The sequence below is a fragment of the Eumetopias jubatus genome, unplaced genomic scaffold, assembly GCF_037043125.1.
Source record: "Eumetopias jubatus isolate StellerSeaLion01/CBP00866 unplaced genomic scaffold, mEumJub1_p1.0 scaffold_11, whole genome shotgun sequence".
NCBI classification, from domain to species: domain Eukaryota; kingdom Metazoa; phylum Chordata; class Mammalia; order Carnivora; family Otariidae; genus Eumetopias; species Eumetopias jubatus.
Genome location: NW_028274817.1, coordinates 13,896,018 through 13,921,451, shown reverse-complemented (window position 1 = coordinate 13,921,451; position 25,434 = coordinate 13,896,018). Strand labels below are relative to the sequence as shown.

Below are 25,434 nucleotides of genomic sequence, written 5' to 3'. Positions count from 1 at the left end.
TGATCACTTGGTGAAGGAAGGTGTTGTCTAGTCTCTGCACCCTATAGTTACCTATAGTTACCATTTTCACCTTTGTAACTAGTAAGCAGTCTTAGGGGAAACACTTTGAGACCACGGAAGTATCTTTCTCATCATCAACATTTTCCCCTTTAGCATCTGAGAGTCATTTTTGCCTGAATCAGTCTTTAGTATGATGGTTGCAAAATAATGATTTTCCAACTCTGGGGTTCCTTCCACATTTACCAGTCAACACTCAGCATGGTCCTATAAACAAGAGCTTTCCCTTTCTCCCCACTTACTTATTTATCGGCATGGACTCATAGATTTCTACTTTTTTCAATGTTTTCTAATTCATTACTATCCTTATTTTGGTGCTCAAATTTACCTTTATTTGGCCAGTGGGAGCCTCTTCAAGTTGGCCCCTGTGTCCTTGACATGTGGCCCTGTCAGATTCTTTTCTTAGCATTCTGGTACTTTCTGGCACAACAAGATGTCCCAGGCTCATCTTATACCTTCCCTGCTTCAGCCATAGAATCAGCCATTTCTCCAAGGAGCTCTGATTCCTTTCAGTACAGAGTATAAGTGTTTAGAAACCAACTTCTGGGCACTAACTGTGTTCCTTGCTATTAGGGTGTCACTGCTCCTAGGAAATTATATATATATATATATGTATATACACACACACACACACACACACACACACACATATATATACACACACACACACTAATAACTATAAATATATATATTCATACACACTCACACAAAAGCTGTCAGAGTTAGCAAATAAAAATTCTGGATACCCAGTTATATTTGAATTTCAGGTCAACATTGAAAAACTTAGTATAAATATATCCCATGCAATATTTGGGACATGATCTATACCAAAACAGTATTTGTTGCATCGCTGAAATTCAATTTTTTTAAGTAAGCTCTACACCCAACGTGGGGTTTGGACCCAAGACCCCAAGATCAAGAGTTGCAGGCTCTACTGGCTGAGCCAGCCAGGCACCCCAGCTGAAATTCAAATTTAACTGAGCATCTTGTATTTTATCTGGCAATCCTAATACATACAAACATTCATAGTACATACATATAAATGTACACATACACACGCAGAGACACACATATATACAATGCGTTTTAGAAATCATGAGTTCACATCGATACTTGAGCTAACTCTAAATGGAAAGGAAAGAATTTTGCTTGATGGACAGGGATGGGAAAAGGATTTTAGGCAGGGCAAAAGGCCTATTACAGGACTTAAGAGAAATTCACGGAGATTAAATTTTACTGTGTGGTGGGGAGTAGCAAGAGATTAAATTTTTAAACAGATGAATGACACGGACCTCTTAGGTAAGCATGCTACTGGCACCAAAAAGGACAGACTAGAGAAGGTGGCACAAGAGGCAAGGAGACACATTAGTCTGAGGGAGAGACGACAAGTGCCAAAAACAGGTGATGGCCAGGAGGACGGAGAGGAATTCAGGAGCTACAACGGTGTTAAAAAGGTTAAGACTGGATGACTAGACTTATAAAGGGTTAATGTATAAATTTATACAGGGTTGAGGGAGAGGATGGAGCAGAGGATAATGCCCATTTTCCTGACTGGGGCAACTAAGTGGCCAGGAGTGCTGTTCACTGGGATGGGAGACATTGGAGGAGCAGATCTGGGAATAAAAATGAGGAGTCCAGTTTTGCACATGTTGAGTTTGAGGTGCTGTAGGACAGCCAAGTTGAGACTGTCCAGGAACTAGCTGCATCCATGGGTCTGGAGCTCAGGAGAAAGATCGGGATGGAAAACTACGGACATGGGAATCACCTGCATTTTGATCAATGAAGTTATAGGAGTAGACGAGGTTGTCCAGGAAGAGGCCATAGAAAGGAAGAGAAGAAGAAAAGTGTTGAGGATCAGCAAATGTTCAAGGGACAGGCAAAGGAGGTGGAGCCAGCAAAGAAGACAGGGGTGGTCAGAAAAGTTGAATAAATGTCAGAAAAGTCGGGATCAGGAAAGCCAAGGAAGGAGAGATTTATCAAGGAGGCGAGGGTCAAATAATGTGGAGATGTCAAGATAGGAATTGAAAAGTGTTCCCCGGATTCTTCAATTAACAGCTCATTAGTGACTACTTCACGAGAGTAGGTGGCTGAGGTAGTAGCCTACTTAGCAGGTGCCAAGTACAGAGGAGAAAGCGTGGTGGAAAGAGCGCGGATCCCAGAGGTGGACAGACCAGGGTTTCGAATCCCAGCTCCACACATACTAGCATCTTGTTCAACATCTGTGCCTCTGTTCTTTTGTAAGATGGGGCTAACCAATACCTCATAGGGTGGTTGTGAGGGTTTCGTGAGCTCAACCATATAAAACACTTGGGATAGAGCCTAGCACATGGAGGTGTGATATTGTATCTAATGCTTCAGAGTAGGAAACCTAAACTGCCAAAGGCATCCCAAGCAGCAACGTAATACTCAGTGCCTACAAAATTGTTGGCAACAGAAGTGGAAGTCAGGGGGCTTCCATTGGACTAATGGCTTCAAGGTCATTTTATTGTAGCTGTGACCCAAATCTAGTTCAGGAAGCTTCTGCTCCACCACCGCTGCCGTGACAATCTCCCACGCACTAAGCTCTGAGTGGACACATTGGAAGCTAGAGTACGGAAGCCACAAACACATCTCTGGAACTGGCCGCCAGCCACCAAGCCCAGGAAGATGTCCTCTGCCTAACGTGAGCCTTCCAAACATCGTGCAAAGGCATCTCATTGGCAGAACTGAAAATGTATCAGAACCCATATTGTATAGAGAACCCTAGCTGCAAGGGAGTCTGAGATAGGTCTTTTTTTTTTCCTTTTCTTTTCTTTAGGCGTCCAAGGAGAAACACAAAAAGGGTAGGAAGGGATGCTGAGTAACAACAGATAATATCCAGCACATCTGTCTCGAGGTGGAGCAAATATTTTCATCTTGACAGCTGACACCAGCATTCCAACTGTGGTCAAAATGTAGGCTATCACTGGTTGACAAAATCCTGATACCAGACAGAAAATGGTGTACAAACAGTCCATAGGTTGGGACCGGAAGGACAGGGGTGGGGAAATTAAGGAAGGTTCTGTCTTGTGGCATGAATTATCACTGTAAAGTGGGGAGCAAATATCACCTGCCCTGACGGAAACAGGTGGAAGGCCAGGGGACCCGATGAGAGCAGACGGCTAATGAGTACATGGGGGAGGAAGCTGCCACCGTGTGAGAAATCCTTCTGCACACTGGCTAGCAAAGAAAACACGGGACTTAGTTTATAAAGCATTGTTATTCTTATTTATTGAAAATGTCCATTTTAAAAGTCTTCAAAATAAAAACAAGTTAGAAAATTTGAGCTTGTGTAAGAAGAGACATGACAGAAGAGGAAGTAAAAAGCCTCTAAGGGCAGCAGTTTAATTACAGGGTAACAGGAACCCACTTACAGAGTGTTGTAAACAACACAACTATGGAGACACTGCTCTCGGTTTAACATGGCTTCATTTCCTTTATATTACTGCTTAATATGTGAGCGCGGACACCACTCTGAGTACCGAGGGCCTCTCCTCAGAAGGGCCAAGTTCCAAAAACATGCATATGTACACGTTGCTTTAAAATAAAGACCTTTCAATATTATAAGCAATCCTATACCTTATCGACTATTTTGTAATCACAAAAATGTTCCCTATGGATGTAGTTTGCACATTTACTGCAAGGCATTGATTAACCACAGGCGGGGCAGATGCTCAGATCTGTGTGGTTGTTGTTAATTTTTAGGTGAAGGACGGAGTATCTAAGCTGTTGGGCTTAAAAACAGAACAACGGCCATTTCCAGAAATCTTCTTCACTCTTGAGCTTCCAAAGATGGCTGCGTGTGGTTGGCTGATGGCAGACTGTGGAATCATCCCCTTCCTGTGGGGAGTTCTTCCTGTGCAGCAAACAGTCAGCAGCCCTGTACCGTGTAGCTATGGGAACTTGAGACCCCCCCCCCCCAGTACTAGAAAGAAAAAGAGCTTAGCAAGCTGGGGGATTCAAGCTTCAAGTGTGGTTTCTAAACACCATTTGCAAAACCCACATGTATAGGCACCCATCAAATGTATCTGGTAGACAACCTTGACCAGTCCATTGGCCCTTTGCCTCTCTTTCCAGTGATCTACCCCACCTGCCCAATTGCACCTGTCTTGGGGAGAGAAAGGGGCAGGTTGCACTGCTCTGTCCTGGAGCCTTGTGCCGACTTTCATTTGTGCTGAATTTGGATGTGTTTTGTTCTTCTGGGACCCTCTTCTAAACCTGGTTTACCACAGTTCTAATTTTGGAGACACTTACAAAGGTGATTGTTTGATTCAATGAGCAATGTTAGTAGACCAGTTCCAAATACTGAGCTTCGCTAGCAACCAGCACACGACCACTAGAGGGGTCCTTTCTTTCTGGATATACAAACTGGACCAACAGCACATTTCTGCAAATAATGCTCCAAGTTCTACTCAAAGAGGCTGATGAATATTACAGCTTCTCACTGCATACCTGGGAAAGCGATAAAGTGAATTAAAGCGGTCTACTAGGACACAATATCTCCTCAATGCAGATTGTTTTGAAGGATGAGAAGTCCCATGTTGAATATGCAATGTAGATGAAGTAACTGCTCACAGTCTATATTTTCAAAAAGTAAGCAAAGCGCACACATACTAGTTTACACACCGCTTCGTACGGTTGGCTGAAAGCACTGGGGAAATAGAAAACTTACGCACGAGGCAGACGGTTAGGGGGGAAAACCTATCATGCACTGGGCAGGGATGGTCAACTCTGCGGCTAAAGGGGAAGATTGTCTAGTGCAATTTGCTAATGGGTCTGGTACTGGCAGGGGTGACCGGAGCTTCTGCCCCATAGAGTTAAAATGTAAACCCACATAAAAGGAATAAGGGTGCTACTGTTTTCTTGGCCTTATAGACAACACAGGGCAGTAATTAAAATAAAAAGTGTGCATTGAGGGGTGGCACATGATAGTCAGGGCAGGGTGGCTGGGTCACTGGGCAAATGTGCTAGTCTTCCATTCACCCTACCCTAGTCATAGCTCAAGGAGCTTTGCCCTCCTTAAACTGGGTACTGAGGGGCTTCCAGATACAAGAAAGCATGAAAGAAAAAGTCAAGTTCACATTTACTAAGCCATGGCCAGCCACTGTGATATGGCAGCCAGCCCCAAAAGAGTGACGGGACGGGGCGGGGCAGGGAGGAGGGTAATGGCTGGTGAAGAGGCACTATGAATTGAAGGCCATCTGAAGACCGTTTAAGTCATTTGCCTATACTAGTTGTCCTTTTCTTATTAGATGGAAAAGACTCTGGGGAGACTTCCACCACCACCTCTTGCTTTTACCCCAGTCAAAAAGAAAACAACCAACCAATAACTGAATGACAACAAACACTCAAGCAAACAGAGACAGAGAAAGAGAAAGAGAGAGAGCGAGAGAGAGAGAGAGAGAGACTGACTCAGGTACAAAATAAAAACCAAGGAAGTGACCAAACAAATCATTCAGCTGGACATTTCGAGATGCCCTGGAGGCACGTGTGCCCAGCTGCACAGTGATGGTTATGGAAGAATGGAGGTCTTGCTACTGGACTCGGCCCGAATACACTCATCAGTCTGCTTCAACAGCCTCCGGACCAGCTTTTCTAGGTCCCTTCTTGATTTCAATTCTTCTTCCAGGCACTGCTTCATTCTTTTATTTTCCTATGATGGCAAAAGACTTGTTAATTCCCCAACCAAGGAGCGCCTTCCCAGGGCTCCTCCTGCTCCTCCTTTTAGCAGCCTTCACCACTGACTGTGCTTTCCTTCCTCAGGCTCCCTTCGCTCAGCTTCTAGACAAGGCAGCCCTCTGCCTCTCTGACCCCTCTCTGGCCGAGCCTTTGCATTCTTCTTGCTTGCAGTGTAAGTGTCCTCTACGGCTCTGGCCTGGGGCCCTCTTCCAACTCAGCTCTCTTTTCACTTAGTGTCTCTTCTCCTTCAACTCAACTCAGGGGCCTCCCGAGTCCTTCTGACACTTGACCTCATCTCATCTCACCAGCACTGGGTCCACAGTCCCCAGTGTCAGCTTGATATTTACAAGCGCCTCAAACTCATAACGTCCTAAAATGAACTCAGTGTCTCCACCGTCACCCCAAACTTCTCTTCCTCCTGTGCCTCCTGATCTCCGTGAAGGGCACCACCCTTTCAAACTAGATACCCACGTAAGAAGCTTCATCTTCAATCCCTGGCTCTCCCTCTTAATCCCAACATCACAGCATCATTTTCCACAGGCTCTACCCCTGCGATGTGCCTTCCTTTACGTTCATGTTCCTCCCTCTGCAGCCTCAATGGCACTGCCTCAGTTCAGGACTCCATCGTGTCTCACCCTGAGTTTTGTGATAACCTCCCAAGTGGTCTTCCAGTCTCTGTTCTCCCCCCTCCAGCCCATCCTTTCCCCCGTCACCAGGTACAGCCAGTCCCCAAACACCAGGAAGAGTGTGCATCATGGAGCACTGGATCACATCTGCAGAGGATCCCACAAATCAAGATTTACAGTTCTGTTTACACTCACACACTCAGGGATGATTTATCTTTGTTAACATTCTGTTTACAAATGTCAGAGAGCATGAAAGTTGTAACTAAGTATGGGACCCTATTGTAAACCGCTAAATAGGTATATGAGCAATCCTGAGAAATTTAAAGCCAAGACCGCGTGGTAAAATCAACAAAACCCACCATGAAGACACAAGAAAAATCCCCACCTCACTACGTTGTTCCTGTTATGTGACCCAAGAAAATGACTTTTCTATTTCATTACCTGTTTCAGTTCTTTGACCTCATCCTTCAAGGCATACACAGTGTCGACCAGACTCCTAGAACATAAATTTCAGAGATTAAGAGCTGGCACTGAAATACTATTAAGAAAAACTTAAGTATAAAAGCAGCTTTCGAGAACTACAGCTCCTGAAAAGCAGTGGACTTTCCAGCTGGTCGGGAGAGACACTGCCATGAATGGTGCTCGTGGTCCCTATTTTCAGGGGCCAACAACCGCCCGCACCCGTGGTCATTCGAATGCCATGTCATGGCACCTTTTCTCTACTGCCATCCTCCTTGGCCACTTGCTTCCCAGCTTGGGAGAGTACAAAAAAAGAGAGACTCGGGCTCATCATAAGGTTTTGATTCTTCCTTTGGGGCAGGAACGAACATCACCTAACATGTAATGTGGGGTGTCATGAGACCTGCCTATCTTATGGTATCCGGGCAATGGCACTGCTGTTCTCACCTCTCTGACCCTACATGACCCTACATGACACAAAGTCAGGGGCATTCTTTCTGGAAGATCCCATCTGTTCCAAAAGAGGATAAAGTGCCCTGGCTAAGTCATGGGACAGTTACTTCCCAGATGGCTCTCTCCCTGGACAAGACCTCTGGAGATCTGGGTTCCAGTTCGGATTCTCCCACTTACCAGTCCTCCAACCTTGGGTAACCAGTTTCTTTCTACTCCTCTCCCTGTCTTACTTTCTTCACATACAAAATGGCAATAATACCACATTCCCCGCAAGCCTCACAAAGTTGTTGTGGGGATTAATATAGCTATTATAACAATTATTATTACAACTGTTATCATTTATTGAGTGATGACCATGTGCCAGCCTTTATACTTATTCTTCCATTTAACCCTACCACAAACCTTAAAGTATTACTATCATACCCATTTACGGATGGGGAAACCGAGGCACAGAGTGGTCAAGAGGCTGGCCCCCACATCACACAGCTAACACGATGCAGAATTTGGACATGAACCAGGGCTGTTCTCTTAAGCCCAAGGGCTTTACCATTTTGCCACATCACTTCATATACCAGATGGGAAAATACATTGACGATGTCAAGCACTTTGAAATATGCTGTCCTATGCAAATTTAGGCCTGACTTCAGAAATGACTCAAGTTTAAACAAATGAATTATTTGGCTACTTTGTGTTTATTTTATGAGCCCATACGTACTTAACCTGATTTTTCCCCCATTGGGTCACCCTCACTAGTGTGCAAAGGTAGACCGGGAACATCATTTCCCTGAGCCTCAACTTCAATAGAAGTGGTGAAAGTAATGCTTATCTCGCTGGGTTTCTGTAGGATTCTAAATAGGTCAAGTATGTAAAAGTCCAGGGTTTGACTCAGTAAATGTGAGAAGCAACCCCCTGGCCATGGAAACTGGTGCTGTCGCCTTCCCAAGTGCCACCTAGACCCATCTGGAGTGCTATTCTTGCATACCCTAGAGCACCTTCCCATGTGGGGGAGCCACTGTGCAGAGAGTTCCACCCGCTCTGCCTCCCCTCCCCACTTCCCCTTGTTGGGGGGCAGCCCTCCCACAGCTCCCAACTGCATGAGAGCAAACAGGGCTATATTCCCAGAGAAGGAGGGACTGTCCTTCAGTGCAGGCTTTGCAAGAGATGCACTGCCCTGCTGGAACCTTCTTTCCAGCCCCCAGACAAATCAGAAAAGGTAGCCCGCTCTACTCACTTTTCTTCGATGATAGTCTGGCCATTGCTCCTGGTTTCTTCAATGATGAGTTTCTCCTCCTCGGGGAGTAAGACTTGTGGGAGCGAATCTTTGCGTGCACCTACAAACAAGGGTTGTGAGGGGAGAGTTACCCGAGACTGCTCTAGGTGTTGCTCCCTTCTACTATTGTCACTGAGGGGTCCTTGTTGATGGCACATTGCTGCCTTGCACCCAGAGAGCAGTCATCCAACATTTGCTGACTAAATCTTCCTGACGTGAGAAAATAGACAAATACATTGATTCAATTTTGGCCAGGGTGGGGGGCATTTTGTCAGTGAAGTCCGTTCCAGTCAAAGGTGGAGCAGGGGTTGGGCGTTACCGCATCAGCACAAAGACATGGGCATGTTTATGGCTCTGCTCAGACTCTCTCCAGGCCCTGGGGATGGAAGAGGTGACAGAACAGACAAGGGACCGGACCAAAGAGCTCTCCTGCACCTCCAACCTCCCCCTCACTTCTGGATCCTTCCTCTTGGAGTTCGAGCCCTTAATCTTGAATCTTCAAGTTGTGTGCACTCACTGCCTCCCCCTTGCTGAGGTGGTGGTGTCTCTGCCTTCCACAGGGCCCAGCACTCCGTAGGCGCTTACTAAGTAGGCAGCAGACTGACAAACTGCCTGGTTAAATGCACTCAGTTCCCCAGGAAACAGGACTTCTGGCTGGAGAGAGGGACAGAGAATGGGAGGCCTCCATGATGCTAGACATTTGCCACATGTCAGGGGCAGGCTAGGCAGGAGGGGTGGAAACGTGACTCTCGAGGCCAGAACACTGCCTCCACCTCCTACAGATCTGCGGACACTGTTGATGTGAAGAGAGCAGGTTCAGGGAGCAGATGAGGTCATGTTTTGTATGAGGGATGCTTCTTCTGGTGTCTCCCTGTCCCCCTCTCTTTCCTAGTTTTCACGCCCCAAACTGCTCTCACGTTCCATTCCTGCCTCCTTGAAACTTGTTCTCAGAGCCAGGATCTGTCTATGAAGCAGAACATAGGACAGTCCTCTCTTCACGGTCAAATGTGTGAAGTCTGACATCAAATGTTTTCCTCACGCCAGCCTTGGGGACATGTTACTTTGAAGGCATCGGTCAAGGCCATCCGCCCAAGTGATCCCCACCCCTACTCAAGTGATTGGTCATTAGCTGTCCAACAGGGAGCGTTACGGAGAACTGACTTCTTCTGCAGATGCAAACACCTTGCACCAGGTCTCCTGAATGTCTATAATCACAGCAGACAAGACAGAACTGATGCGACCTGGTTTTTTAAAAAGCTCAAGGAGCAATCAGAAAAACCTCATCTGGCTTTCAGTTTGTAGCCTGAAAGGTGCTGGGAGGTGGGGCGGGGGGTGCCCTTTGCTGGTAGCTCCCTGTAAACTGCACACATTCCAAACGGCCCCTGCTGAGCAGCTACATTTCCAGATTTTCAGAGCAACTTTGAAACCTGAGCTGGGTGAAGCACTGTTCACTTAAATATGCAGCTGATCAAAGATAGTATTGTGACTTCCTTTCCAAATCTGCCTATGAGAAGAGATTAGCATCAGTTCACAGACACAGGAACTCTCTGGGCTCTTTAATTCCTAACTAGTGCTCGTGAAGGTATCCGTATACTTCAAAGGAGAAGGACTTTAAAAGAAAAAAAAATCTTTTTTTTTTTTTTTTCTCATTTCTATCACCTCCAACTTTTTTACTCTTGCGTCTCTCTTTCTCTCTGGGTGAAAAGAAACAGCGGGTAAACAAACCGCCTGGCAGCTCAAAGCACCTTATCGGAAAGATGCAGTTCTGAAGCACTCCTCTGCACCCGGTCACCTGCTTTTCTCTTTTTTCAAAGAGGCGCTGAGCAGTCAAAAAGAAATAGCATTCATTAGTGAAAGTGGTTTGGGAGGGAACCTACTTGAGCCGTGGCCTTGTTGAAAATTTGCGCTGGTGCAGTAGGCTTCGATCACTTTAAGGATCTGCGCGTCTTCTTCCAGAGCAGCAGTACCTGTCGGATTTAAGGAATAAGGACTTTGCAGAGACAGATCTGCCTCTGGACCCTCGAGATGACGCGGCGCACTCCGCTGCTGGGGGCTGGCTTCCCTGACTGGAAAGCCTCCTTCGGCCGCTTTCTTTCCATTTTTCTTTGCTGAGGAAACCTTTTCATCGTTTGGGGGCTTCTACTCAGACTCCAAGGGGCCACAATGACCGCAGCGGGCGTGGCCCTAACCTCAGTTCTCAGCCAAAGTACACCACAACCTGCCTCCCCTCCAAATTGTAAGGCTCCCCTTCTCTAGGAAGCTTTCCCCCATAGACCTCACCCATTTTTTCCAAGCAGCCAGCAGAGTCATTGATTCTCCCTTCCTCCCTCTCCCTCTCCAACTCGTTCTGGAAGGGATTGGGGGATGGAACCCTGCTAGAGGGCTGATGTGCGCACCCAGGGGTGGGCTGGGCTATGCAGAAGCTGGAGTCTGGCAAAGATTTCTCCAGACTGTATTTTTGGCTGAGACACTGAGGAGGCATCCCTTACTCCTTCATGTGTGTCCCAAAGTAACTCGGTCCCAGCCATAGAGGCCAATGCGCACATATGGACTGGCCAACCGACTCTGCTGTCCGCCTGGGAATCAAGCCGTTTCCACACGGCAGCAGGCTGATACCTTGGCTAACTGGGAACGTCACTGAGCATTAAATTTCCAGAAGGATTTCAGCCTTCAGGTCTGTTTAGTCTATCTCAGTAGCGGAAAACATCTTGGGCATCAGAAACTAAGGGACAAAAAATGTATCCATAGCAAATGTGGCCCTTTAGTGGTTCTCAACCAGGCGGGGCAAAATCTTCAACGCGAAGATCATATGGAGGGTGTTTGGCTCAGATCACATGAAGTGCAGTGGGAGGCAGCTCGTTCAAAAAGCTTAGAGGTGACCAAACCCTAGAATGCATGCATTTTTCTTTGTGTAACAGGTGATACAGAGGACAAGCTGCTCTCATCATCTGCTTCCAACAAAATTCTTCTGCTAGCTCATCCATAACTGACCGTCAAAAAGTATAAAACACATGGCGCCTGGGTGGCTCAGTCGTTAAGCGTCTTGCCTTCGGCTCAGGTCATGATCCCAGGGTCCTGGGATCGAGCCCCACATCGGGCTCCCTGCTCGGTGGGAAGCCTGTTTCTCCCTCTCCCACTCCCCCTGCTTGTGTTCCCTCTCTAGCTGTGTCTCTCTCTGTCAAATAAATAAATAAAATCTCTTTTAAAAAAAAGTATAAAACACATACTTTTCCGAATCACGTATTCCTCCTCCGATGGCTTTCTTTCCGTCTTTCTTTTGTGAAGAAACTTCTTCATTGTTTTGGGGCTCTTACTAGACTCCTGTAAGGATAGAGGTTTCTTTATGAATTAGAATTCTCCCCCTGAAAACAAATTGAAAAGAGCAAATGAAATTAAACCGAATGGCTCTCTCTTATTTTGACAGTTTCCAGAGTGCATCAAAATTTAATAACATACACAAAAAAATGGCTCCAATAAACTCTAAAGGGTTACATAAAACAGAGGCAATGACATTGTCCTCTCAATTGCCATAGGGACAGGTGCCATCTGTAGTGAAAGCAGTGGGTGTTGATCCTAGGGAAATAACCGTATTCCTAACGTGGTTTATAGTCCTCACTGATACAGTTTTAAGGGAATTAGGTAACAACTGTAGTACATACTGCTTTTCAAAGAGCTTCAAAACGGTTTAAATACATTTTCCTTAGCAACAGTCCCCCAAAGAAGAATATTAATTTCCATTTGTCAGATGGGAAAATTTAGGCAGAGGGACTGAATACTTTCCCTGAAGTCAGGGAGCAGAGCCAAATGAGGGATCTCTGGATAAATAACTCGGGGTCAAGAGTCACGGGTGTAGACCCAAGCTTAAATATACATATATAAAGCCATATTTTTAATTAGGTGATTAAAGAGCCATGAATTATTGAATTTGCTTTTGCCGTCTGAATAACCAGTGCCCATTATCAAGTATCCAAGTAAACGGATTAGAATCTTAGACCCTGGTGACCATTCTTCTCCCAATCTCCCATGCGATGCGTATACGTGATGTATGGATAATAATTAGTACCTCAAAATATACGGAACAAAGAATTTAATTTCTTCCACTTAGCCACAGTGACCCACTTAGACTTACTTGAAAACAGACAGACATGGAAAACTCACATGTGACAAAAAGAACAGGAAAAAGAGCATCAAAAAACACACACACACACAAAGGAAAATGGGCATTTTTAGGGCATCTAAGACGATGTTTTCAAATGTATTTCACAAGAGCCTGCTTTTTTGAAGAAAGTACTTACATGTCAGATTTGCATCTTCATATTTTAGCCACCAGTTAGAACAAGGGACAAAACAAGCATAAAGGAAAGCTTCATTCATCAAAGGTTACAGCACAGCATTATGATGTCACTGTAAGCCAAAGATATTGTTCTACCCTTACCTTTAAGATATAAGACATCCTCTAAAGTGAATATGTAAAGAAAGAGAAGATGAGCGTGAGAGGTCGATGGTTATAATGACCAAATCCATTTATCAATAATTCTAAAACAACATTTGAAATGTTAGTGTTATCATCAATTACACAGAAAGAATATCATCATGTTTCCCACATTAGTCTCAGATGCAATATCATCATGCAAAAGCCCAAGGAATACAGTTCTGTGTGGAATAACAAATACTGAAAATAACCGAAATACACACTATGCAGTAAGAATATATTAATAACTCTCTTCTCCCAGTGGAAACAACATGATCATGCCTTAGTTTTAATGGATTAGTTCTGTGAAGGATTAAGTCAACTTTACCCTTCAAGGCTCACCTGCATTTGAACTTAGTAACTGACAATTACAAAATATCCATCGTTAAAAAGGGGACCCAGGTAACTATGATGTGGCACTCCTGGTTTACATAATCAGAGAAGAAAAGTGGATGCCTGCGGGTATCACTGGTCGATTTCCAAAGCAAACCTGTGGGACTATTTCCTGGCCCAATTCTGGACAGAGGTACATAATAAGGATTCTGCTCGAGCATTATTTCTCCTGTCGTGCCCAGCTGAAATGATCAAAAAATCCTCCGGTGTCCAAAGACTGTTTTATTTTTGCTGCACTCGGAGTTGGAGGCAACAATTAATCAAAACAGCAGCACGGTGTTTGAGATCGGGACAAACTTAAAATTGAGCTAAATCTGTGTCAGGCATCAAAACACACGTTCGAAATAGAAATATATGCTGTCTTTTGCCCCCTAATTCTAAGACGCACCTCATAACTGTCACGGACTTAAACCTTCACTCGGTAAGACCTAGGTAAAGAACAGTTCCTAATAAATGAGGCTCTTTACTGAAAGCTGAAACGATGAGAAACAGCTTAGGGGAAAAAAAAAATAAAAACACTGGATGGAAAAAGTAACACTCCACAATCACAGGAGCTAGTAGTGACTGACATTTCCTGACTGCAACTTTCAGGAAAAAATAGAAAGAAACTTCAAGTGCCCACACTACCCAAATATCCAATGCCCTCTAAGGTTGTTGCCTAAAAGCCTCTACTTAAAAGACATTCTTTTCATTAAATTCTTTTCCCTTCCCAACTGCAACAAAAAGTCCAGGCCCTCATAGTTCAGACTCATGGCCTGGTCCCATAAGACTTTCCTGGTTTGGCTTAATAGATCAAAATGATCCAAAAATGCAGAATTGGGTCTGCTTGGGTGGAAATTCGGGTCGAATGAAGTGGCTCTTGTTTGAGACGTGTGGACGTGATTACCAAAGGGTACAACTGTCTTGTCATCAGAAAGGTGAAGCAGAGGCACTTTAGGAGGGGACCAGGGAACTCAGGCAGTGCACATAAACCCTGTGGATATTTGATAAATATCTGCACAGGGACACTGGGGAAACGGGAAATTAAAAAATAAGAAATCCCTGAGTCTAACAATTCACAAGTGACTGACATCTATCCCCTAGCATAAATTCTAGCACATTCCCACAGAATTATCTGTAATGAGCTATGAAATGAGCTTGTCAGAAGCATTTTATACCATAGGTAGCAAAATTACCTCTTTATAACCTAGTGCTGCTGATGGTCTAAGTGGAGGTGCAGGTCGTAGACAACTTAAACTCCACGGTTTTATAATTTGAGGAGGTTCCAGGGGTCCTCGGGGCTGTCCAGTAGAGCTAAAAGACTGGGAAAATGTCTGATGAGATGTTGGCAATCTGCCATTTGAACCCAACCTTGGGCCACACGGCAAGAGAACAGCAACAGTGTCATTGGATCAGCAAAGCCAGCCATAGAAAAGGAAAGGTGGGCAAACAAAAGTCTCCAGTTTGAGAACTGGCACTTTCCAGGCCAGCTTATGGGGTCTCTAAGGAACAGCACCACATTGACTCAACATCCTATGATCCTATCTTCCCTCTCTCTTCTGGAATTTCACTCAAGCCAGGGGTGGCTTTCCTTTAGAAGAGAGGAAAGCGGAGTCAACATTGAATGTGTTCAGTCATGCATTGGGCGCTCGACTAGGTGCCAAAATAGGTTATTTCAGTGGAACGACCAAAGAGGAACCTCAGCAAAGCAAAGTAACTAGCTGGCGACTGACAAAGCCAAGATTTGAACTCGGGTCTGATGCCAAAGCCCTCGTTCTTCCCACCACAACACACAGTGCCTGAGACTGGAGTTTTGGCATCACCGGTTTGAGTGTTAACAGACAACACGGCAATCTTTGCTCTCACTCAACAAGTACGGTAAAATCTCATTGATTCCAATTCCAGGAATTCCAAAGTTGTGATAACTCGGAAGAAGGCAACGCTGCAAGTTTACCCTCGAAGGTGACCTAGTGAATGTGGTAGCATCAGTGAGATTGCATGGCGGGGCTTAAGTCCTGGGGAAGGGAAACTCTGTGTTTTGACTCAGCACACAATGAGTAGGAGACTAACGGTCGCTAAATAAAATGAATTTTGTGTATCACTGAAATATCTTAGTGGGGCTTGTGATGAGAAAAACTTTGCCGGCAGTTGGGGCAGGGGAGTCCCTTAATACTGTCAAACAGAAGTGCACACCTCTCGGTACACCTTTGTCTTAATTTGGATGGGCCACCCTCCACAACAAGAAATCAGAATTCGTGAGGTTTTACTGTACTTTGAAGCCTACAAATATAGACGAGCTGAAGACTAAGGGCATGCTCACTGCTTCTCGTAAGTCCTCTGCAGGCAGGTCTGACGAGAGCCTCAACAATCCCCGGACAGCGCGAGTGGACCACTTACGGAATGACCGCTGCAAGATGATGATGAGGTCTTGGATAACGAACTGCAGGAGGCGGGCCCCCGGATCAGTCTGCAGAGCTGCTCCAGCCACTCCTGCAAGTCCTGGTTGCTGCTGCAGTGGATCACGATTCTCTCCACGTTACCTGCATCGCCCACCGGGGAGCATTTGGAAACAAGAGCGAGCAGAAGCCTGAGCTCGCCTCCTTCATAAACAGACTCGACGCAACTAAGACTCAGGTGTCTGTTTTTAAGGAGGGTTCACACCTACGTGCTAACCCTGTGGAAACGTCTATGTTGGGGACAGGTCATGAAGTCAGGAAATAAATACCTGTATCTGATTTCTAAAACTGTCCTTGACTTCTACTGCTTACAGAATCTGAGGAAAGTAGTCTAAAACTTTAAACAAACTCACAGGGCAAAAAGTGAAGGACAGAGCCATCTCGTTCACAGAGAATACTGTAGTGCCTCAGACACTATTCAAAGTTGAACCAACATCTAATTTGGGCTCCCTACTGGGGAAGAAGGGGGTAAGGCCCCGGGGCCAACATCCCAGCGTCAGCCACTGTGCCGTGTCTGTGCAAAACGTGGAAATCACACAGGCCTGGCAAAAGGGACCCCAGGCCGAAAGGTCAGGCCTGGCATTTTGCTTGGTTTGTGCATTTACATCAGTCCGTTTTGTTATTTCTGAGGCCCAACAGTGGCTGTCTTAGGCAAGAAGAGATTGAAACTAATGGCAAAGCCGAGGCTTCTGAGTGGCCAGGAGACTGTGTTCTATCGCTGGGCCCTAATTATCTCAGGAGAGCTAACATACTATGCTGTGCCCAGGTAAAGCTCACTCATAGCCTTATCACAGAAAATAATGGCATTTATTTATTCAAATCCCACCTCGTCTCAAAAAGGATTTCAAGCAACTACTTGAAAAAAGAGAAAATTACCTACCTGTGATTTCAAATGTGTTGTCATTCCCTTCGATTTCATCTAATCTAGTCACCACCATTCCTGCTACTGGTATTTTTCCCTATCAGAAAAAGAACATTCCCGTTAATTCTGTGGTTATATGCACCTCTGCTTATATCTATTAGATTTTTCTGACCCTCTCAGGAATCCCTGCTGAATGACGGCTAGACAGATTTCTCTGGCCTGTCAATAGAGAGTATGTTTCCCTGCTTTCAGTTTTAATTAGACAAGAAAGCAAGGGGGGAAATATGGGTTGTGTTTTGCTAACGCGCCCTGAACCATACGGTGGAGATTTACAAACAGCTTACTTTTTTCTAACACATTTGCAGGAGACTCAGTCAACAAAGTAAAGACTCAAAAAAAAAAAAAAAGTCCAATTTTACGAAAATTAGTAATTGCTCTACCAGGCTGAAGGAAGTTTAACTTCCCAAGGAGTTTCACGACTTGCACCTCAGAACCCCAAATCATGTGATATGACTGCGACTAGACAGTCACAGGAGTGGGTCCCAGCTTTATAGTTTCTCAGCAATAATGATACGAGATGAGCCCGTGAAACATGGCTGCTGATTTATCCGGTTGCAGACTTAGAGTTCTGTTTAAACATTCATAACCTAGCTCACAACCAGAGCAGTGGACATTGAAGATAAACTCATTACAGCAGTATAAAGGTTTCTGATCTAAGGAACATCTGTTCTTATAAGCCGTTTAATTACAACAAAGGGTCAGAACACTCTGTGTTCTCTGGCTGGAGCTTTTAATGCCGTAGTGGAAATATTGCATCTGGATGGAAACCTGTTTTCATTCTGGGTCCTGCTATTTGCTTTATATGAAATCTACTAACCTGATAGATAAAGCCACTCATCCGAGGACTTGCAGATAACATTATCAAGACACTTGAGAACAACAGGAGGTACCGCTCCTCTTTTTCCTAAAGTGAAATGAAACATGCTAAGCGGAGAACAGAAATTGGACATTTTATTTGTTAAGAATTTCAGGAGTCACTGTTGTGTAACCCAGAGCTTGTGAGGCAACGAAACATGAACAGTGACCTTTTAAGAAAGATACCCAACCTCAAAGCACCAAACTAGTTGAATTTTGCTTTGAAAGGAGTACAAACCCATGGTTTATCTCTCTTCTTCCTCTACAAAACAGTTAGGTGCAAATAACCATGCTTGGTTCCCAAGTACGCACGCCTGAGACGTCACAGGGTTCATGCCAAGGCACAAGGCTCTGGGGTCACAAAATGAAAATGATTTTACTTTAAAAAGGAGCAAAACAGAAGGGGCTTTCAGGCCATAGGAAGTTTCCTATGCTCTAGCATGTGTATTAAATTCTCATTCATAAAATTACTTTTACTCGGTAAGAATAAGATAACTATCATACCCATGTAATGGGAAGAAGTAAATACTTTTTGAAAATGGCATGAAAGGAAATTTCACACAGGAGGGCTTCTCTGAACCCCTTAAACAGATAGGCGATTAGTAGGTGCAAAAAAATTCTGTTCGGCTTACACGCCCAGCCATGTTAGCTGCAATGATCCTTATGCCTCTCTCCATCTCCTTCCTTGCACTTGAGAAGGGCAATCCTTCGAGGCTCACTCTTCTACCAAGTTCTCTGCAGCCTCTCACATCTTTCTCTTGCTTGGTTTCTTTCTGCAGACACTTCATCTCTTCCTTCTCCTTCCAGCAGCCTCTCCTGCTTAGCTAGTTTCTTCTCTTTTGCCCTTACCATCCGCCCATCTCCTGTCCCTCACTGGCCCCCACGGCTCCTTCTTCAAAACACAGGCCCGCCTCGCTGTGTTGCGCTTCACAGATGCTGCCGTTTTTACGATTGAAGGTCTGTGCCAACCCTGCGTGGAGCAAGTCTACAGGCACCATTTTTTCCAACAGGCACCATTTTTCCAGCAGCATTTGCTCACTTCGCATCTCTGTCACGTGTTGGTAATTCTTGCCATATTTCAAGCTTTTTCACTATTACTGTATTTGTTCTGGTGATCAGTGATTATGACTCACTGAAGGCTCCGATGATGGTTAGCATTTTTTAGCAATGAAGTATTTTTGATGGAGGTATGTACTGTGTTGAGACATAACGCTATTGCCCGCTTAATAAACTACAGTACAGCGTACAGAAAACTTTCACATGCACCGCGAGACTGAGAACTTGATTTGACTCACTTCAGTGTGCTGTTGGCTTTGTGGCGGGGCTCTGGAACCGGACCTCCAGTGTCTCCCAGGTATGCCAGGACCCCGTGCCTTGACGTTCTCTTGCCAAATTACTTGCTCCCTTCATTTTTCTCCCCATTGATTCCTTCCTAACTGCGGCCCCACTGCCCTCTGGAAGTCATCAATAACTGCCTTCTAGCGAAATCCAATGGCTTCTTCTTGCTCTCCATACTCCTTGACCTCTGACCCTTCGGCAGCACTCAGCCGGCTGACCACTTTCCGTCACCCCTCCCTCCTGGGGTTTCCATAACAACACGCTCCCCCAATTCTCTGGGTCGGGCTCTTCCAGGTACTAGCTCCTCCTCCCTCCACCCGAGAGGTTTATCCCAAAGGTGTGAAAGACTAATAGTTAGACTCGCGGCCACATTAACCCTCCCCAGGGTATCTGCATCTTAAATGAGATTGCTTGTTAACCCCAAGTCATGAATCTCTGACAGAGACCTGTCAGGGACTATAGGGAGATGTTTTGGGATGGGGAAGGCAATTCTAACGCCCAATAAATCATACCAGGTGACATAAGCAACCTTCCTCCCCTGCTCTGCCCCCTTCCTAAAAGACATAATCCATCTTCAGCCTTCCGTGCCTCTCTCTGGATATTTTCTTCCTAGGAAGGCACATCTGTCAGGAACAGCTAAATCTCTGCCTCCAGCTCTGCCCTCCCACCCACGTTTCTCTACCTTAGTAACAGCCGCCTACAAGACCTCTCCACCTGGAGACCTACGGCTGGTTACCTGCAAGTGAACAGGTCTAATATGACGCCATCATCTCCAGCCCACAGGTCACCGCTTCCTCTCCACTTGCCCTCCTAACCGGGCTCAGATTTGCCCCCTGCAGTTGTATTTTCTCCTCCACCACCTTCGTCGGCGCGCGGGGGGGGGGGGGTGGGTGCTTTTCACTTTGCAACCCAGCTGGTCCTTCTGTGGCCAGCCCCCTCCCCTCCAGTTTCCCTGAGGCCCATGCTTGTCCGATTGAAGCATCATCAACTCCCCCTTCGTGGTGTGGATTTGAACAGCTCTTGCCCGATGCCTGGGGTTCTCAAAACCCGACCTCCGTCTCTTTCCCTCTCCCAGCACGCTTCCTCTGCTCCTGACCGACGGGCTTCCCCACTGTCCCGTGGCAAAAGGCCATGCTCCTGTTCTCTCCTGAGATAAGAATGGCCTCTACCTTACAAAATCCTCGCCTTTCTTCTTTGTGGCCTTCCCCCTCCAGGCCCAGCTCCATAAGGTCTTCTTGCTCTCCCCCTTCTCCGAACTTCTGCGGAATCCACTGTGGAGATCTGCACAACCTACCCTGACTACTTGGGTCTGTTCGCTAGTTGCAGCTTGTGTTTCGACCTGTTTGCAAGGCATTCCTTGAAGGCAGGGATCACCGCGGGTTCTCTCCGCCTATCTCCTGCAGCACCTAGTAGAGTGCCGGGCAAGGAAGAGCTGCTCAGTTTCTTCGAACGTTCAAGCACCTGACCTTGACGGAGAGACAGGTCAAAGAAGAAAAACAGGAAAGAGGAAAGATGGAAGCAACGGCACTGAGGTCTGAAACGTCTTACCTCGCACGTTCCATGCTGCACCATTACTTGTGACATAAACAGCACATTTCCCAAGGTTTTAATACTCTCTCCTTCCCAGGCCTGAATAGGCTCAGAAAGTATCTGCAACTCCAGCTGTTTTCTCTTTCTTAGGTCTTGGCACTGCCCCTACAGAACCAAAGCAGAACATAATGGGCTAGGAATTCTTGCAAAACAGACCCAAATCAAGACCAAAGTGAGATGAAGTTTTGGACTTTCAGATTTCCAGAGTCCCTATTCCTCAGCATGATGTGTTCCCAACAGACAGAAAGATCCACTATCCTAACTCTGTAGCCAAAGGTTTTGTGAGCAAGAGCTACTTTTGCCAAAACATCAAGATAAAGTGGTAGCAGGGGCCATGCATTTGTTTCGTTATAAGATTGATTTGATTCACTGTGGCACAGCCCTATACTTTAGGGACTAGTAGTAGATTGGTATGGGGAAAAAATACTAAATTAATTTTTGTTCCTAAAAGAACTGTGAAAAAGAGATACAACTGAATTTTATGCATACAAACTGAAAATACAAGCCAGGAAACAGTATGTGGGATATGAATACGATTTATATAAATATCACTGCTTCAGAAAGCATGAAGTTATTTCTTAGAGTAATTTAACAGTATTCATTCCAAGTTGAATATGAAAATGAGCATATGGTTAGTTATGTTACTGTTTCCAAATAAATGTCATAGTTTTTTGGGGTGTGTTTTCTATAAAATCTCTGCTGCCCCTTTTAGCTATATGGCAACTGGAAGACATCAGTTCACTCTACACACATTTTTGAAGCATCTATACTGGGAATAAATATACCATGACCATCAAAGCAAGCTTCGCAACATAGAAAATGGTCAGAAAGACCTATTATTTTTTTAAAAAGGAATGTTACATTCAATTTACATAGGACAAAATAAAGGGGACACAAAAGAGTCATAAATGCCATGGCTGTCAGTGGGCCGTTCGATTAGGCTGAGCCATGTAACTGCTTTTGACCTATGACAATAGCAATTTTAACCTAATACCTCACTCTGGTTTTCAACTTGCTGTTTACCTGTGGACACATCAGGTACTGATCTTCCGACAGCAATAAAAATGAGGTGATGGTGAATGTCCCATCACAAGCTTATAGCAAGAATCAATAACTAACCATGGATCGATCCCAACTACTTGGAATGCTACAGAAATGTCTAAAATGAAGCTAAACTTGGGGTGCCCGGGTGGCACAGTTGGTTCAGTACCCGACTCTGGGTTTTGGCTCAGGTCATGATCTCGGGGTCGTGAGATTGAGCCCCACATCCAGCTCCGTGCTCAGTGCAGAGTCTGCTTGAGATTCTCTCTCCTTCTCCCTCTGCCCCTCCCGCCTGTGCTCTCTCTCAGACAAATAAGTAAATCTTTTAAAAAAGGAAGCTAAACTTAATCAATCACCCAAAGTAACACTATCTTTTCTCCTAAAATGCCACCAAGTGGTTTTACATCAGTGGGTTCAAGAAGACATTAACCATCACGCTCAAGATACAAGATTACAGGTAGCTTTGATAGCAATCTATATAAAGCAATTGCATTTTGGTAGGTTTTCTCCTTTTAGATTTGACGAAGGATTTCTTTTTCATATGCAAAGAATAAACTCACACCTTTTGGCATAAACAGATGAATCCAGTATCGATGCCAATCAGTGACTGACAAGCTACGCAGACATAAGGTGAACGACATGGGGGTAAAGACAAAGAGACAAAAGGAAACCCCCCACCTACACAGCAATGCTTAATGTGGCAGAGACTTCAAATGTGAGTGCTTTATGCCCGCAGCCTGGCAACCTTTCGCAGGTAAGCATGATTTTTTTGGAAGACAAAATTAAATGAAGCAATCACTGCGATACTCTTGCTAAAGCTTATTGTTTCCATTCTAAAGACCTTTGCATGAGGAAAGAAATGTTACACACAAGTCACTCTCTTAGGAACAAAGCATACAAAACGGAGAATTATAATTTGAGAGCATCACCTACCATGAGAGTTTTGAATGCTATGATTGCTTTCAGAATATCCTGATGATCTGGATGCGTATCCTATTAAAGGAATACATTGTAAAACAATATTAAAGGAGAACAGATCAGCCGTTGTCAGGGGTCGGGGTGGGAGGAGGCTGTGGCCGCAAGAGACGGGAAATCTGAGAGGGTGATGGAACCGTCCTGCATCCCCATCACTGCGGTGGTCACAGGAATCTACACACGTGATAAAAGCCACAGCACTGCACGCCAAAAGTAGGAAGTCCATTTTACTGTAGGCAATAATTTAAAGATCACAAAATAAGACAGCACTTGAGCATTTGGCATCTCAGCGCCTCCAGTGACCAGGTGACCAAGAAACGAAGACAGCTGGTGGCGCTTCATGGATTTGGCAACAACATCCTAGATGTGGTTCCTGAGACTTTAGATAATAACTAATTGGCAGTTGGGGGCCATCATCAGGCCATGTTGTTAATAAATGACAAGAGGTAGGGAACTGTGGGAACCGAGTGGTGGGTAGAGAAAAATCAATCCCATTTCACTTTCCTTCACAATCCTTCATTTTCCCTCTGCAGGCTCAACATGGCAGGTGGGAACAAAATTCCAGGTTTCATACCATTGTGCTCCTTTGTAAGCCATGGTAGTACCTGTGGTCTGCAATTCCATGGTACTTACGACCCCAGCAAGCGGACAGGTTCAAGAACGGCTTTGAGGAATCCTTACGTCCATGACTGCTCATGAAGGGAAAGGGGAGATTCTTGGGGAGGCTGTAGACCTGATGTGGGGGTAAGATGTCTACCTAACCTCTGGGATTCAGCTGGAATAACGGAAGGACAAAGTCTGCTGCTCCACCAGCCTTCGGTAAGAAAACACAGAGCCGAACGGACCCACGTCAGGAGAAAGCATCTCAGCGGACGGCGAACTAGCGCTGAGGGAGGGTGTGGGTTAGCTGATGGTGGGAAATGGAAGGCAGGAGTGTAGATGGGCTCCAATTCAAGGAAGCCCCAGATAGAGGGTCCAGGCAGTGGGGGCGTGGGGGCGCATCTGGGGCTTCTCCGCCTCTAACTGAGTGTGTATTAGTACTCCAGCATTGAGCCCTAACAGAAACTGAGGCCACTGGTTTCTGGGTTTTTGCGATAAGCAAGGAGGGGCAAACCTCAAACGGTTCGGCAAACTGATTTAGCTTTTGGAAAGGCATCCAGAGGTCAACACCTTCCCAAGCCCTAACTGAAATTTCATTCCGGCAGGCTTTACTCACTAGCTCCCCACTGCCTCCAGCTTTCCGGCAGGTCAAATAACCTGAGAATGTGGTTTTGCTCAGAGGACGTGCTTTCAATCCTTACAAATGCTGACAAGACCGGCAGCGTGCAACCTTTTTCTTTAAAGATAATCAAACCCTTTAAAACCTCAAAACCTTTCCCCAGACACAGGAAGAGCAACTAGGGTAAACGCAGCCTCCCTCAGAGGGCCCTCCTCTCCCACCCACGCCTCAAACACCCACGCTCGATGGCGCAAGGACGACTCTAGAAGCTATCCCTGTTGATTGGTTTTTAATAAAAGGATCGGGCCTCTTGCTGAAACAGTATTCCATGATCAGACCTTGTTGCCAGTCAACTCTAAGTTGGTAAACACAAATGCGAGGGAACTTTGATGTAGGTCCATGGACAGAAACACAGATCAACTAATACTGGACCCATTTATGAATCTTTAAGGAAATTCCAGAATGTTCCAGCATAATCCAGAGTCAGAAAGCTCAATGATCACAGGGCTCCCAAGATATTTATCCCTGTCTGTAGTGAAAGTGATATCGATATTTTCTATTGTTTTGCTTTGTTTATCTCCCCAAATCAGGTTGGTTCATATACCAGAACAACAGAAGATCTTGGTCAATTTTGACTGAACCACCATCTACAGAGGAGGAAAACCTACGTCAACTTGAGAAAAGCAGCAGCACCGAGGCTGGGAGGGAAAATGATCATGAATATTTAGTAGTAAAGGGAAAAAAAATTAATGACTCTGTGAATTGATAGAGGTGTGAATTAACTTGCTCATGGTAATCACTTCACAATCTCTACATATATTCAGCCATCCCATTGTACACCTAAAAAAATCACATTGTACAACCTAAACATATACAGTTTTTGTTTGTCAATCACACCCCAATACAAGTGGAAAAAATAAATAAGTAAAAATGAAAAAATCTTCGGGGGGGGGGAAGAATGCCCCCTTTTTATTTCGCTGCATTAAGAGGGAAACTAGAAGCCCAGCAAGAGAGAAGACTGGATCAAGTAAAATGCGAAACCAAGGCTTTTTCTGAATTCCTTAGTGAGGTTAGTCTGGAGGGAGACTGGCTGCTTCTTCCAGAGCAGAGGCCCATACCTTGCCTTCCCTTACCTCCATATGCCGTTCCAACTCTTGCAAGAGAGTAACATACTTTTCCAGTCGCATGAATGGTTTGCTGAGGCTGGTTGTTAAAATGAGGATACCTGGGCTGGATGCACCTTGACTTTCCATGAACTGTTCCAGATCATCACTAGCAAAAAAACGACCGCAGTTTTGTTACTGCTTCATGTTCCAAGTAAAGAATTATCAACCAAATTATTGATTTATTATTAGAAGAATATTATTTTCCTGTACTTTGCACAATATAAAACCGAACAGAAATGAGTTTCATTAATCCAAATGCCGTCCAATTCACGCCAACTCCATTCAGTAAACCTTTACTGAGTTCCTGCTATGCAATCAGCCTTGTGTCCAGCACTGGGGCTACTGTGGTGAGCCAGATGCTCAGGATCCCCAGCTTCCTCTGCTCGTACGACAATCCTCTATTGACATCTACTAAGTAACAGGCTCTGGTCTCTGCTGGGGGATACAGCAGTGAACAAAACAAAAAT

At 45.2% G+C, this 25,434-nt stretch overlaps 1 protein-coding gene and 1 long non-coding RNA gene across 4 annotated transcripts in view; one reads left to right on the top strand and one right to left on the bottom strand.

The window, feature by feature from the left end:
* The first annotated feature begins 714 nt into the window (after positions 1-714).
* LOC114201454 (uncharacterized) lies at positions 715-25,138 on the top strand. Of its 2 annotated transcripts, XR_003607651.2 has the most exons (4): positions 715-7,486; positions 22,186-22,361; positions 23,116-23,401; positions 24,392-25,138. It is a non-coding gene; the product is annotated as an uncharacterized LOC114201454 (long non-coding RNA). The 2 variants fall into 2 exon arrangements; XR_003607650.2 differs by lacking the exon at positions 715-7,486 and having other exon boundaries at positions 19,923-22,361.
* The window catches only part of ARHGEF6 (Rac/Cdc42 guanine nucleotide exchange factor 6), a 96,395-nt gene continuing 74,241 nt past the window's right edge, over positions 3,281-25,434 (bottom strand). For both annotated transcript variants that reach the window (XM_028094132.2, XM_028094133.2), the window contains 13 exons: positions 24,935-25,073; positions 22,541-22,600; positions 20,525-20,671; positions 17,601-17,687; positions 16,742-16,820; positions 15,803-15,945; positions 14,602-14,727; positions 12,998-13,018; positions 11,790-11,883; positions 10,440-10,529; positions 8,524-8,623; positions 6,822-6,876; positions 3,281-5,728 (listed from right to left, as the gene is read on the bottom strand). In XM_028094132.2, coding sequence (XP_027949933.1) covers positions 5,588-5,728; positions 6,822-6,876; positions 8,524-8,623; positions 10,440-10,529; positions 11,790-11,883; positions 12,998-13,018; positions 14,602-14,727; positions 15,803-15,945; positions 16,742-16,820; positions 17,601-17,687; positions 20,525-20,671; positions 22,541-22,600; positions 24,935-25,073 — 1,282 coding nt within the window. In that variant the 3' untranslated portion in view covers positions 3,281-5,587. The remainder of the gene's footprint in view (positions 5,729-6,821; positions 6,877-8,523; positions 8,624-10,439; positions 10,530-11,789; positions 11,884-12,997; positions 13,019-14,601; positions 14,728-15,802; positions 15,946-16,741; positions 16,821-17,600; positions 17,688-20,524; positions 20,672-22,540; positions 22,601-24,934; positions 25,074-25,434) is intronic.